Source organism: Pogonomyrmex barbatus, unplaced genomic scaffold (genome assembly GCF_055798465.1).
Source record: "Pogonomyrmex barbatus isolate J1 unplaced genomic scaffold, ASM5579846v1 scaffold11, whole genome shotgun sequence".
In the NCBI taxonomy this organism is placed as follows: Eukaryota; Metazoa; Arthropoda; class Insecta; order Hymenoptera; family Formicidae; genus Pogonomyrmex; species Pogonomyrmex barbatus.
This window is the reverse complement of record NW_028297107.1, coordinates 6,810,588-6,824,586: the sequence shown is the minus strand read 5'-3', so window position 1 is coordinate 6,824,586 and position 13,999 is coordinate 6,810,588. Positions and strand designations below refer to the sequence as shown.

Genomic DNA, 13,999 nt, shown 5'->3' with positions numbered 1-13,999 from the left:
GCTTCGGATGCATGTCTCTCTCAAATAACATTTGCTGGAACAGTAGAAGCTACGTTCAAAGCTCAAGGAGAACTTTCGGTTGAGGTATATAGCACCAAAAATTTGTTGCGACAATACTTAAATTCATAAAGGAAAAAAATATGATCTTTTGTTATTAAAATTATATGTCTGTTAAAATCTGTTATAAGCCTAAAGAGATACTAAATAGATATTTAATAAATAAATCTGATTATCGACCGTTTTCAAAAGGAATCAAGTGGGATCTGATTTATAGACATTATGTATTGGAATAACGCAAACTGAAGGATCCGGTGGTGCAGGTCTTATTCGGTTTTTGAGAGATAGAAGTTCCCTAAATACTACAACTTATACATGCAGTAATGTACATAGTAACTCCTCCAATAATCTCATGACTAGAATAGCGCCTATTTTACCAAAGGTAAGTCTCCTAATTGTAATAATTAATAAAAATAGAGAGAACCAATGATAACAAATATTGCTATTTTTATTTCTTTACACAAATGATCAAACAATACTTACAGGATTTTACATTGAAGATCGGTAATTCATTAATAATAGCTGGTAGAGAGGATAGCAACATGGTGGGTTTGGAGGGTACCTTAAAAAGTCTTCAAATTCATGCAAAATTTCAAGCTAATAGGACGCAGTTGAATTTTACTGTGAGCCTAGATGGTTTGTGCATACGCGGAAAGCTTCCTATTTTAACTCTACATTCTCTGTCAATTGATACAAAAGTAAGTATTAAGAGCACACTAGTGGATGTAAATGAACAAGAGAAAGTTTTCTTATTTGTTCATGTTGATCAATTTTGTACAGATGGAGGAAAATATTTTATGCATTGATGTGCAACTAAATAATCTTTCGATAATATACGATCACAGGGACTGGGAATCGTTGCTTTATAATAATGAAAATGATATTTCAAAACCTGTTAGCAACATATCGCTGAAAAATAGATTACCACATTTTGAAATAACATTAAATACCGAGTTGTATGATTCTTCGTTAAACATAAAATTACCAGATGTGCAAGAAGCATCATGCGGTGTCGCACATATGAAATTTGCCTTGAATTCGTCTACAGGTAGACGCGCTGTATTCTTTTCTTCTCTTATTGAAATCATAAGCTGATTGTCGTTAATTTCTTCGCGATCTTTTTGTAATAGATAAAACTGAAAATCTAAATACAGAATTGGTCGTCGAATCTCTATATTGTGCATTAAATGGCGTCAATAGCAATATCTCCGAAACTTCTCATCAATGGGGCAGTCCTCTTTCTGTAGGAGTATTGTTAGCGACAACCCGTAGTAATGCCATAGGAATTGCGGTTGATGCTCTTGTAACAGAATGGAGTTTAGAACTTGCGAAATTTCTCGAACAAGCTTACAAGTAATAATAAGAAATCAGATTTTATACAAGAATTATTTAAGTTAACAATAATAATAAGAAAAAAATAAATTATATCAAAAATAATTATAGGTATTACAAAAAGTATCAACAGCCAACGGTTAAAAAGAGAGATATGATATTACGCAATTCTATTCAATTGAATCTTAAAGTAACGAACTGCAATCTATTCTTCATCGCGGAAAATGAGCGTAAGTTAAATTTGATGTTGTCACACCATTCGTATAGAAATTTTTTACGACACAATGTACTTTTGTTTCAGTATCTATAATGATGCGTTTGGACGTAGCTACCGTGGAACGAAACGCAAAACGATTCATAGGCGTGGCCGAAGGTATGAGCGCCATAACTCTCAACAAGAATGAGCCAATTATGTGTCAACACGCGCAAGCTTTGACGCATCCATTTCTGGCGATACGAAAATGCAAAGCCGCAATTAATTCTGACGCCGTGAACGTTAGTCTTGACGGTACCAATTTAGCATGGAGTCCTAATTTACATCTTCGCTTATTACAATTTTGGGTGGAGTCTGAAGATTTCAGATCTATTGTCAGGAAAGAAATGAGCGCGACTCGTATCGAAGGTAATAAAAAGTCATGATATTAAATTAATGTTATTAATGAATTAATTATATAATAAACAATTATTTAACATGAAAAATATCTTGATACAAAATAATAAATAACTAAAAATAAAAATAAATAAATAAATAAAAATTTACCTTATTTTTCCAGAAGTGCAAAAGAAAAAACGCATTATAGATTTACTAGCTACAGGTGGAATCACTGTCTCTATAGATATTTCTACTAAACATTTCTTAATATTAACGTCCGATCAGTTGCGTTGGTCGCAGGGCGAATGGAGATTTACCTATGTTCGAGTTACCCTGGACATGGCTGATATAATTATGATCGAAGGTTTTGAATTGATCAGAATAGCTGATAATGCGGAAATGCGAGCGGAAAGACAAAGCAACGAAGGTTTCGTATTGGATTGGAACGAATGCTGGGCACTCAATATCGATTCCATCAAAATTTGTTTTCCGTATAAGCATCAATTCACAAATGCGATACAAAATGAGTTGCTAAGCATTAGAAAATGGCTGAAAGAGATTCATTCCTCGAGCATACCCAAGGAGGAGTCCTTGCCCTGCGATTTGATCATTAAAATCAAGGAATGGACGTTCGAATTGAGCGATGATCCATTTGAAGTACGTTTACGCGACAATTACGAATTGCTGGAGGACGAGTACAAGGAGAGTTTAAAACGACAAGCGATGTTGGATGCCAAAGTGCAGGAACTTTGCCGCGCTCATTTACTGCTACCGCAAGGAAAAGTCGAGGAATTATATGCTAGTTTAAATAAAAAGAATGCGGAGATTTATGTGCAGAGATGGAAGCAAATGCAACGAGCAGGTCCCGCGAGAACTCGATTGTTCGCCTGGACTATGTTAGACCTGGAAATATTAGCTTTAACCGATCCGTCTATAAATGGTATGGAAAAGGCAGTGAAAGCATTGAGAGAGATGGATTCAGAAACACCTTGGCCAGAAGATGGTCTGGAGTTCAGCGCATTGTGGGTTCGCGGAATCAGCCTGAAATGTGCCGAGTGGAAACTTCAACTTCGCGATTTCCCGCAGCCGCTGCTCCTAGTAGAGAATTTAAATGTGTGGGGTAGGCTTGCTGGAGCGGAAGCTTTAGCACCATCGAGGGCGAAAAGGACCGTTAGAATCGAGATCGGTGCACCATGGGAGGACATAGTGGTAGAAAGAGGAATGACATCTCTCAAATATTATCACGATCTTAATTGGGATATTGACAAATTCAGATACGCGTTCGGTCCATGCTGGGAGCCGGTGATAGCGCAGTGCAATCTCAGTTTCGAGAAGATTCTTCATCCATCGAGAGATCCAAGCCCGCCGTTACCATTCTGGGATAAAATGCGGCTGACTCTTCACGGTAGACTGACGCTCTGTGTAAAACAGCTGACGGTACTATTGCACGGTTCTCTGGATCCGTACAACACCACGGAAGAAATGGAACTCACATGGACTGGACTTGAACTCGACTGGACGCAGGGAAAGATTATCATCAAGGGTGATCTCGATGTCTACGTGCGTACAGCTAGCAAATACGACGATTGCCGATTATTACATTTGCCTAATGTCAGATTGAGCATTAAACTAGCGTGGGTATGCCTAGGCGATCCACGCGATCATCACGCCGCTATACCTTGCGCTCCGGATCGATTGCCCGAATACTCAAGCAATCAGGAACACGACTCGTTCAGGGCGTTTCGCTCGCAAAATCTAAACGTCAGCCTTTCGTTGGAGACCAAACCTACCGGTTCACCTACGTTGGCTAGTGCGCCAACGGCGCTTCTCTATGGCAGTACATTGAGATGGTTCGAGAATCTCAAATTAATTCTGTCAGGTGCGACGAGGCCCACAAGAAAAGGCCCATTATTTAAGAATATTCGACCCAGGAAGAAACAACTCAGTAGACACTACAGAAAAGTCCGGTTGACTTTAGCCTTTCATCGTTTTCACGTCACGTACTGGATGTCATTCGCCATGCAACGAGGCTTCGAAGTGACCGGCGGTCGAGTCGCCTGCAGCTCGGAGCACAATCTTGCATTGCATCCAATCGATGATGGACTGATACATCGACCACGAGCGGAATGGTCCATCGTGTACATGAATTGTGAACTTAGTGACGCTGAGATCTGGCTCAAGAGCGCACTGCAAGAGGATGAAGTAGAAAGCGCGTCTCTACGTCAACCGGTCGAAAAATGTTACTGCTTGAGCGTGGCACGCGTCAGTTACGGCAGGGAAGCGATGGTTGCCGGAGTGAGTGGTGACACGCCGATCCATCGATTGGTTGTGCATGATCTACGCGGCGCCTGGACCAAGACCAATCGTGACGTTGCCTTTGCCCTCTTCGACTCGTTCATCAAAACTCAGCAGCTGAAAAAGAACTTGTCGACTGCGGCCCTCAAAGGTTTTCACAGGGACAACAGCTCGACGCTCAATCCGCATAAGAACCGTGCTACCAGATCGACCGTGGTCGATCAACAGAGCACTCCTACGCAGGTCGTAACGCCATCGTCCTCCGTGAAACCACAGCAAGGTGAGGCGGCAGGAATGTTGCAAAGACTAATAGCAGAGGCCGCCAATAAACCCGTGGCTTTCAGCGATGATTTGTCGGTGCAAACTAGGGGACAACAATTACGTGGGTTAGCAGCTTGCCATCAGGATGATGTCTTACATAAAAACTGGCTAAGTATGTAACGTCGCGTATATTTTGCTGCTAGTAAATGCTAATACATAATATTAAATTTACATGAAGTGTGAAGGACAGAATATGTGTTTGATAGATGAAATTTTCTTTTCAGTCGCTTTGGTAAACAGTCAAGTGCTGTTGAAAGGCATTGAAACCCGCGGCTATGTGATTCTCTCGGCAGCCAAAGCAGAAATATTGCAGAGAGTTCATCATCCGGTTTGGAAAGAGCGATCTCTCGTTCCGAAAACGACTTGGGTCGGCTCATTAGAATGTATGCAATATTATGCTACCGTAAGCGCGAACATTGACGATAATATCGATGACAATATTATGTGGCTGACATTGGATAACATACAAGTATGTCTTTGTCAGAATAAGAAAAGTATCACGTAAACCTTACGCTCTGTCTCACTGTATACACTGTATATACTCATATTACCACGCTGTATGTTTTAGGAGAAAGATTCTACTATTATAGCCGGCCTGCCGGACGTTCCGGCTCTGGTAGGATCCGGTCAAAGCGTCGGCGGAGTGGTCAGTCAGACAGTGGGAGGAGGTGGCGGCCCTCAACATCAATTGCAACGCATAGTGTCTCGTTGCAAGTGCGAGTTCTTTTATGTCGGTTATGGTCAGACTTTAGATGTGGGCTCTGTAGATCAAATACCTCCTCCACCTAGAGAAGAGGTTAGTCCATGGGAAAGAAAAGACTTGACCGCGGCCGACGCGTTTACGTTGATGCATCACGATTTGGATGTATGTACCAATTCGTTGCAATACGCGATGATCCTGGATATAGTCAATAATTTGCTGCTGTATGTGGAACCAAGGCGAAAGGAAGCTTCAGAAAGATTGCAAAGAATGAGATTCCAGTTGCAGTTGCATTCCATTGAGGATCAAAAGAGACCGATACAGCAATTACAAAACACAGTGCGCGGTTTGGTAGCGAAATTGAGACGCTTGGAACGAGAGACGTATTTGGTGCAAAAAGCGCTGGCCGACGAATCCAATCCGGAATTACTCACGGAGATGGAACGCTTGGAGGCGAGCGTATTCGAATGTAAAGAACAACTTGGCGCCAAAGCGGAAGAATTGGACGTCATGTTGAATTGTTATAAAGAAACTACCGCGCCAGCAGCCGCATCGACCACGCTGAAGGACAAACCGGCCGCAGTGGCTAGAGTAGCCGAGATTTGCTTTAAGCATGCACAATGGAGACTGACAGACGCGGACGGTCAGCTGGGTATCGCCGATCTTATTCTCACCAATTTTCTTTATACGAAAACTAGCAAGACCGATGATTCGGTGGAACACTTGTTGGAGCTCGGATATGTCCGAATGACGAATTTATTGCCAAATCAGATTTATACGGAAGTACTTGTACCTACGGAATTACAGAGCAACATGCCTGTAGATCGACAAAGAGCTCTTCGTGTTTTTTGCAGGGAAAAAGCACCGGTGGCTGGGATATCCGTAAAGGAACATTTTGAGATTAACGTAGTACCTCTTACGATAGGTAAACGAATATCAATTTGTATCGAATATGATAGAGAGTTTCCTTTCTATTCGTCACATTATTTGTCACATTAGATCATTTCATTTTTTTTTCAGGTTTGACAAAAAAGTTTTTCAATACCATGCTTAAATTTTGTTTCCCCGAGAGAGATCCGGAAGGCATAGAGGAAGCACCGGCGCCACAGCGTGATTCATCTTTTTATGTACCCATCGAGAGAAGAGACGATGTAGAAAAAATGAAGGAAAGAGCGGACAAAAATAAATTATTCATATATATTAAAATACCAGAAGTACCTGTTCGCGTATCGTATAAGGTAGTAATAACTAGTACTGAAAAAGAATTAATTGAATGAAATTAATGAAATGTTCTTTTTTTTTTTCATTCTTAAATTATTCTTTAAAATCCAACGTTATCCTTATAGGGAAACAAAGAAAAGAATCTTGAAGATGTGCGTGACTTTGCTCTTGTCATACCGACTTTGGAGTATCATAACGTCACGTGGACATGGCTCGATTTGCTTTTGGCTATGAAGAGCGACTCCAGACGTGTAATACTGAGCCAAGCTATTAAACAAAAATTGCAAATAAAACCAAGGGGACCACCCGAGGAATCCGCGCCGCAAGAGGAAGACAAAGCTCGTCTTTTATTAGGTACCAGACATCTTCCCGGAGATGCGAGAAAAAAAAGTGTATTTAAATTTAAGTAATTAAGTAATGTATCTCTCCACTTGTGCACCGTAATAATTTATTTGTTGGGGTATTGATAAATGTGTTACGTTTATTTAGTAAGATACTTGTTTTTCATCATATTGAATCATACAAATAATTTTTAAGGTTTCTGTTTACTCATCAATCTATTACTATTTCAGACATTTATGACATCAGAAATGAGAAAACACATCGTACATAAAAATTTTTACAAAATATATTTAGATAAAAGTATTTTTCAATAAAACAACATCTATAATAGAATAAACATATAAAATATACCAAAAACTGTCTTTTTGTTTCAGGAAGAAAAGTCATTTATTTAAGTCTGTTTGTTTAAGTCTGTTTGTCATTTGTTTAAGTCATTTATTTCTATTGTATTGGCAGTTATAGCTGTGAATTTTTTTTAGCGCATTTCGTTTTTGGTTATACATAATTCATTTTTAGATATATAGTTATTTATTAATAATAGGTTGCCATATCGGAGTACGATGTATCCGTGCGATTTTTCATATTGCTATAACTTCTTGCAATGAAATTTCTTTAAACCATTATAATTACTTGAAAATAAAATATTTTAGATTTGATTTTTGATTATCTATCTTTGTCTTACTTTGAAGTATCGATTTCACATGTGTGAGCTAAAAAATATGCCTTCAGTTCAGAGATATAGTGTGACAAAGTTACGGAGTTCCACAAACCCCGGTGACAGGGAAGGTAACTAAAAATAATATAGTGAGCTAGAGTTAATTAACAAAAGGAGAGTTTTCGGTATATTTTACAAGTTATGTCTATCGATTTTACTTTATTGAAAATACTTCCATTTTAATATGTCTTGCGAGAATTTTTTCGCTTATTTTTTTTCGTTTCTGATGTCATTCTATCTTTATTGTTCAGACGTATTGTTAGACGTAAAATAAGGTAGAATGACGCCAATAGTGCTTTGAGCGTGAATCGGACTGCGGCCTTGAATGAATAGGAGGATTTTAAGTTACTGCGCGCGCATCGTGTAGACATTTTTTTTCAAGATTAAACATTGCATTTTTTTTTATTTTTTCCATATCATGATAATGACAAAGGAATACCTCATATATAATTTCTAAAAAAATATATGAGTTTGTAACTCATACTTCTGTTGTAATTATTAATATTTATTTTTATCATTACCTTTTATTACCTCTCTTATCTATTATAATAATCTATCATAATCTCAGTGTAACATAGTTATGTAGTAATGTAGATATAATAATGTAGTGTGTTCCAATTAAAAAATTATTATAAAAAAAATTCAGAAATATAAAATAACAAGTGAAGAATTGTATCGTTTATAAATCTCTTTTATCTAAATAAATTATTTTATATTATTTTTTGCACACCCGAGCTCTCTCTCTCTCTCTCTCACACACGCGCGCGCACACTACACACCATGCACACATACAGACCGTATACAATATATTATAGATTATAATAGAAATATTTCTATCAGTTTCTTGCACTCCTTAACAAATAGCTGACCTTTTTGAGTCAGTAACTCTAGTTGATTATATACATAATATCAACAATAATTAAATGATACATATGCAAAGTTATAAAGTTATTAGGGGTGCCTCTGCATTTTTCTTTGCATGCCTCCATGCATTCAGATCTGCCAAGATTCGCCTGCCATATGCTGTATGAAGTTCACGAAAAGTTATTCTAGTTCTAGGTATGTTCTCTGTTCTAGCAGGTGCTGATCTGACACTCTGAGAACGATGATGAGAATCTGGTCTGTTGAATGGATTATGCCGCTGTCTTGGTGGTGCCTTAGGAGACTGTTGAATCGGTGTGGATGCTGTTTCTTCCTCTACAGCATCCAATTGACGTTGTAATTCTGTCACCATAAGTTTCATATAATCATAACTGGCACATGCCAATGCCTTCATCCATTGTTCCATGGATTCCTATATATTATTATCCTTTGTTACAAATATCTTCACTAACCATAAATATAAATTATTACAAAAAAGGGAGCTCGAGCCATGCTTGATGCAATCTCTCCTGTCGTGCTCCAGGAGGATTATTTGTATATTTGCCAATGGCGTTGGAGGGTGTCGCCGCTGCAGTCCGACCTGCATCCATCGAGAGAATAGGACCATCATCTTTCTGGAGTACCGGTCGTGGGAATTCGAGAAAATATACATATATATATATATATATGTATATTGTAATATATGTATATGTGTGTATGTCATTGTATTGTTGACTTGTTGTTCTAAACACGTTATTGCGATAAATATCATCACATGCCTCGGTAGTTGAAAGGATAAGATGCCTCCCTAAGCAGGAGATCCAGGTTTGATTCCTGGCTGAGGTGGTATTTTTTCGCAAAAATAATTACGAGTTTTCACGACTGGTTCGTGGTCGGGCCTCGTCGTGACGCACACCCTCCCTTCTTATTTGGGTAGTATAAATATTCACTTACCTGAGACTCTGCTGCTAAGACATAACTTCTGTTGTTTGGCCCATGAAAAACTATTTTAAAACCAAACTGTTCTTCGTCTTCCGCTAGCTCAATTGTACAGCCCTCGAGTACAATCATGCCCACTGGTTCTTTATCACCGCGGCGATCAAAGTAGAATAGTATATTTCCTTTGAGAACAAACCACCGTCTTTGATAACCCCGATTTATCTCTCCGCGTTTATTCAACCAACCTTCGCGGTCTACCGGCGTTGCGGAAGTCGCAAACGCTACCATATTTTTCTCATTAATTTTCATGGCTTTTAGCAACAAATTCTTATCCGATCTATAACTTCCCAATTTTTTGATATCTCACGATTCAATCTCGCAATAGATGGTGATGATGACACATTAGATTACGTTGTAGTTTGTAAGAGGCAAAAGATACACCCTTCTTTCAGATCATATCACGAAGCGTACTGTGTTTTCTTTAAATCAAAAATTGGAAAAAATGATGTAAAAACTTTTGACATATCATCGATAAAGAGCATTGATGCACCGTGATGCAATTATCAAAACATCCAAGTATCGCATGCATACTATTATATTTTTTGTAACAGAGCTGACAAAACATTACGAGTACCTGATCATTGTTCGTATACGTATTCCTCTTGCCGTATTCGTATGCAGCAACAATCTATAGCAAAAAAATCATTTCTGAATTAAAAATTACAATCTTTTTAATCTCGATCTTTTTCCGTATCTGTCAAAGCCATGGTGAAAACGTCATTGTGCTATTGGCTACATTGATTTCAAATCCTATTTTAAGCGAGAGTAGTGTCCACAAATAGAAAAAACGAGGTAACGTATGATTGGCTACGCCATGTTGCAATTGCTCTTTTAAAATGAAACGTAATCAGCGCATGCAACACAAGAAAAAAAATTTAGTTGATAGTAGATAAAATAGTGACCTGTAGAGATCAATGCGCGAATATTTCTTAATAAATACCTTTCATATCGAGTGTTACGGTTGTATTTATAAGATTGCTGCCTGAAATTTTGAGGGAAGATTTTTAAAAATGGGGAAAGGATTTAACAATTACATGTGCAAGAAATTTTTTCATCCGGCATCACGAGATAATTTGAAGAGAGTACGAATATTCGATTTAACCTCTGTTTATGATAATTATCTTTAGTTTCTTTATTATATATTTGAAAAAATCATATACAATATTTGTATTTTCAAAGAGAACATTTAAAAATAAATTTATATTTATATTTATTAAATTTATATTTATATTAAATTTATAAATTTATATTTATTAAAAATAAATTTTACATAGATTTTTATATTACTTTTAATATAGATATGAACATAAAGAAAAAAAAATAACCTTTAAATGTAACTTTTTGGATTTAGCCATTTTGAAAAAATACAAATATATTTACATTACATTTGAGTAATCTTACAACAAATAAAACCATTTTATTAAATATACATTGTTACATTAGGTATGGATGGCAGAACAACAAGCAGAAGCTTATAAGAAGAAACAAGAGGAACTACGAGTGCAGTACGAGAAGGAACAAGATCTTCATAATAATAAGTAAGTAACTTCAAAATGCTATATAAGCAATTTTTAATGCAAAGTATCTTTCAGAGCGCTTCTTAGCAAAGAAAGTAAGGATAAACTTAGTGTCAACTTCATGTACGAACCACCTCCTGGAGCAAAAAAAGAACGAGAAAAGGAAGATAATGAGCCTGAATATAAATTTGAGTGGCAGCGAAAATATAATGCACCAAGAGAAAGCTATTGCAAAGGAGATAGCGAAATTCGAGATCAACCCTTTGGCATACAAGTGAGAAATGTACGGTGTATCAAATGTCATAAATGGGGGCACATAAACACAGGTATTTTAAAGATATATCTAGTGAGGTATGGATGTATGTAATAGAAAATTAATATTAAATATAAAATATTTTTTTAGATAAAGAATGTCCCTTGTACAGTCAAGCAATGAGTGTTGTAATGGCAAATAATTCGCAAACACCATCTGCCCCAGATACTATGACACTTGTGCAACAAATGCGGGAGGATGGTCTGGCTCTGAAAAAGTATATTTAAATGTTTATTTCTATTTGTGTGTGTATGCGCGCACATGTGTACATATATATAATTGTGTGTGGTATATATAATTCACGGAACATTTAAAAAAGATCTTATAAAAGTAAATTAAAATATATTAGAATATATCTCGATATATGTTGGAAATAATTTTTAAATCTTTTTGTAGATCTGCATTGGATGCACAGCAACATTTACGAGTTCCAGAACATGAACATCTTATGGTCTCTGAAGATGAGGATCAATCAGAATTATCATTTTTAAAATCTCTATCAAAGAAGGAAAAGAAAAAATTATTATTGTAAGTCACTTGAACTATATTATATTGTGTATAATTTATGTTTTTATTATTGAAAAAGAATATCTAAGAGTTGAAAATTAAGCATGAAAATTGTTTATTTTTATAATTATAGGAAATTAAAATTATTGGAAAAGAAGAATCGTAAAAAAGAAAAAAGGAAATTGAAGAAAAAGAAGAGCAGTAATAGAAAATCTAATACCAGCAATGATACTAGCAGTAATAGCAGTAATGATAATAGTGATAACGACAGCAGTAGCAGTAGTAGTAATAGCAGCAGCAACAACAGTAATAATAGTAGTAGTAATAGTATTAATTCAGAAGATATCCATTCAAGAAAAGACAAAAAGAAGAGAAAGAAACTTGATTTTAAAGAAAAATATATTTATAAGAGTCACAAACATAAAGGAAAACAAAGTGACAAGCATAAATATAAATATAAGATGAATGGCAAACATAAAGATAAAAATCGTTATCATAGAAAAAGACAAATTAAAGACGAAGCTAAAGACAGAGATATCTCACGACATAGTAAAATGCAAAAAAAGCATCATTGATAATCATTTAAATTTTTATAAAACGTCAATGTATCATTTGTATACTTCTGACCTTCTTATGCTGTTTTAATTTATTATCTCTCAGTTTCTTTATAAGATTCTTAATTTTCATCTCCGTCTAATGATGAATTCAAACTCAACCCTTTCTTTATTTGATTCGCAATTATAGGTGTCATCATACTTCATTGTACTTTGAACACAAAATACAAATACTGTAAATAAATTAATTAGAAGTTAGCGGAAAAAATTAATTTAGTGGATAATCATACAAGCCAAAGTAACCCTCTGATAGTAAGAGATTAGAAACATAAATAATTAACGATGAGAAACTGTCACGCAAATTAAAGTTACGATTCGTAAATGAAGGATTCCGAATTTGAATCCCAGATAGATTCCGTTAATTTTTCCATCTCTTACAATACTTTCTGACCCGTAAATGGCAATAATATAGATAATTCGTCAACGAAGTTAAAGTCGAAGGATTATTAGGCAGTGAATATTTATAGTTTTCGCACTGATTGATTATATGTTTGACTTCTTTTCTAACAGTAGGCTTTTCTGTTTAAGCAATCTGTCCTGTTCGGCAAGATCGTTTTTGTATTGCACAATGAAATTCTTAAACAGTTGATCTTCAATTCCTTTACCCCGCCTCATAATTCCTCAAGATTACAATTACCACCTCGCTTTTCCCACAGCCACATTTTCATATCTAAACTGGTCCTTTTTGTTTTTAAATTTTTGAGCTTAGTTGCGTCCCTCTTCCAAATATTGTCCAGTTATCTTACCTTTGTTTATAGAGAAGCTATCAATTCTTCCATCTACCGTGACTTTTCTGCATTTTTTAACGCTTGCTATGGAATGATATCGAATATTTCCTAAATACATAGAAATATCTAATCTCTCACTTCATTAATTCTTTCTCAAGCTTGGTAACCTTTTCTTGCTCTTTTTCAAATAATTGTTGATGTTAATTAAGCGTTGAGAAAATTGCTGCTTTCTGCTTTTCATATATTTTAAAAGTTCTGGTCGCTTAATTAAGAAGCTTTTTCGCCAATTCTTTCTGTAATTTTACGTTCGTCTTGATTGTATTACTCTAATAACTTTGCTTTTCATTTTCCAATTTCTGTTCTAATTTTTCTTGATTTTGGGCGTTGTACAATTTTAATATCAATTGTATTATTTGTATGTAAAATTAATAATAAAGACATTTATTGAGAAAATCCATTTTGCACTTTAATTTTATATTATACCCTCAAGGCACAAGAAATAGATTGCTGTGAATAGATATATATACATATAAGTAGATATAATAAGTAGATATAAGTAGATCTATAAGTGGATCGACTATAAGTATATAATGAAATAAAGTAAGTTAATTACAGTAATTTATTCAATGACAATGAAATATTTCTAATAACAATTTGTAATACAAACATTAATTCGCCGTATATAAGTTTCATTATAATAGCATGCATTTTATTATAAATCAATGAAGCGCTTTAATATATTATTAGTATTTTTATAATCATATATTTTTAATACAATACATATATATATACACACACACACACACACACACACACGCGCGCATACATACATACATACATACATATATATATATATATATACACATACATACACATATACGCGCG

General features: G+C 35.6%; 3 protein-coding genes across 5 annotated transcripts in view; 2 read left to right on the top strand and 1 right to left on the bottom strand.

The window, feature by feature from the left end:
- hob (bridge-like lipid transfer protein family member hobbit) overlaps positions 1 to 7,516 on the top strand; it is a 9,288-nt gene extending 1,772 nt beyond the window's left edge. The window contains exons 4-16 of one of the 2 annotated variants that reach the window (XM_011637858.3): positions 1 to 84; positions 275 to 439; positions 543 to 755; positions 838 to 1,105; positions 1,188 to 1,410; positions 1,501 to 1,619; positions 1,691 to 2,011; positions 2,163 to 4,709; positions 4,822 to 5,066; positions 5,166 to 6,222; positions 6,318 to 6,535; positions 6,644 to 6,872; positions 7,091 to 7,516. The exon at positions 1 to 84 is cut by the window's left edge and continues 168 nt beyond it. In XM_011637858.3, the coding sequence (XP_011636160.3) occupies positions 1 to 84; positions 275 to 439; positions 543 to 755; positions 838 to 1,105; positions 1,188 to 1,410; positions 1,501 to 1,619; positions 1,691 to 2,011; positions 2,163 to 4,709; positions 4,822 to 5,066; positions 5,166 to 6,222; positions 6,318 to 6,535; positions 6,644 to 6,872; positions 7,091 to 7,131 (5,730 nt within the window). In that variant the 3' untranslated portion in view covers positions 7,132 to 7,516. Of the gene's footprint in view, positions 85 to 274; positions 440 to 542; positions 756 to 837; positions 1,106 to 1,187; positions 1,411 to 1,500; positions 1,620 to 1,690; positions 2,012 to 2,162; positions 4,710 to 4,821; positions 5,067 to 5,165; positions 6,223 to 6,317; positions 6,536 to 6,643 lie in introns of both variants that reach the window. The other variant, XM_089071281.1, reaches the window with a different exon arrangement.
- Positions 7,517 to 8,059: 543 nt separating this feature from the next.
- On the bottom strand, positions 8,060 to 10,150 carry LOC105426565 (sesquipedalian-1). The gene is made up of 3 exons (XM_011637859.3): positions 10,010 to 10,150; positions 9,391 to 9,854; positions 8,060 to 8,869 (listed from the first exon to the last, which is right to left on the bottom strand). Exons 2-3 carry the CDS (start codon positions 9,682 to 9,684, stop codon positions 8,516 to 8,518), a joined length of 648 nt encoding a protein of 215 aa, XP_011636161.1. The 5' UTR covers positions 9,685 to 9,854; positions 10,010 to 10,150; the 3' UTR covers positions 8,060 to 8,515.
- On the top strand, positions 10,091 to 13,567 carry LOC105426563 (corepressor of RBPJ and splicing regulator). 2 transcript variants are annotated; one of them, XM_089071291.1, is made up of 6 exons: positions 10,091 to 10,227; positions 10,879 to 10,973; positions 11,028 to 11,278; positions 11,356 to 11,482; positions 11,662 to 11,793; positions 11,906 to 13,567. In XM_089071291.1, the coding sequence occupies exons 2-6, from the start codon at positions 10,885 to 10,887 to the stop codon at positions 12,345 to 12,347; spliced, it is 1,041 nt and encodes a 346-aa protein (XP_088927417.1). In that variant the 5' UTR covers positions 10,091 to 10,227; positions 10,879 to 10,884; the 3' UTR covers positions 12,348 to 13,567. The 2 variants fall into 2 exon arrangements, with proteins under 2 accessions (XP_088927417.1, XP_011636159.2); XM_011637857.3 differs by lacking the exon at positions 10,091 to 10,227 and adding an exon at positions 10,280 to 10,517.
- Positions 13,568 to 13,999: the final 432 nt, after the last annotated feature.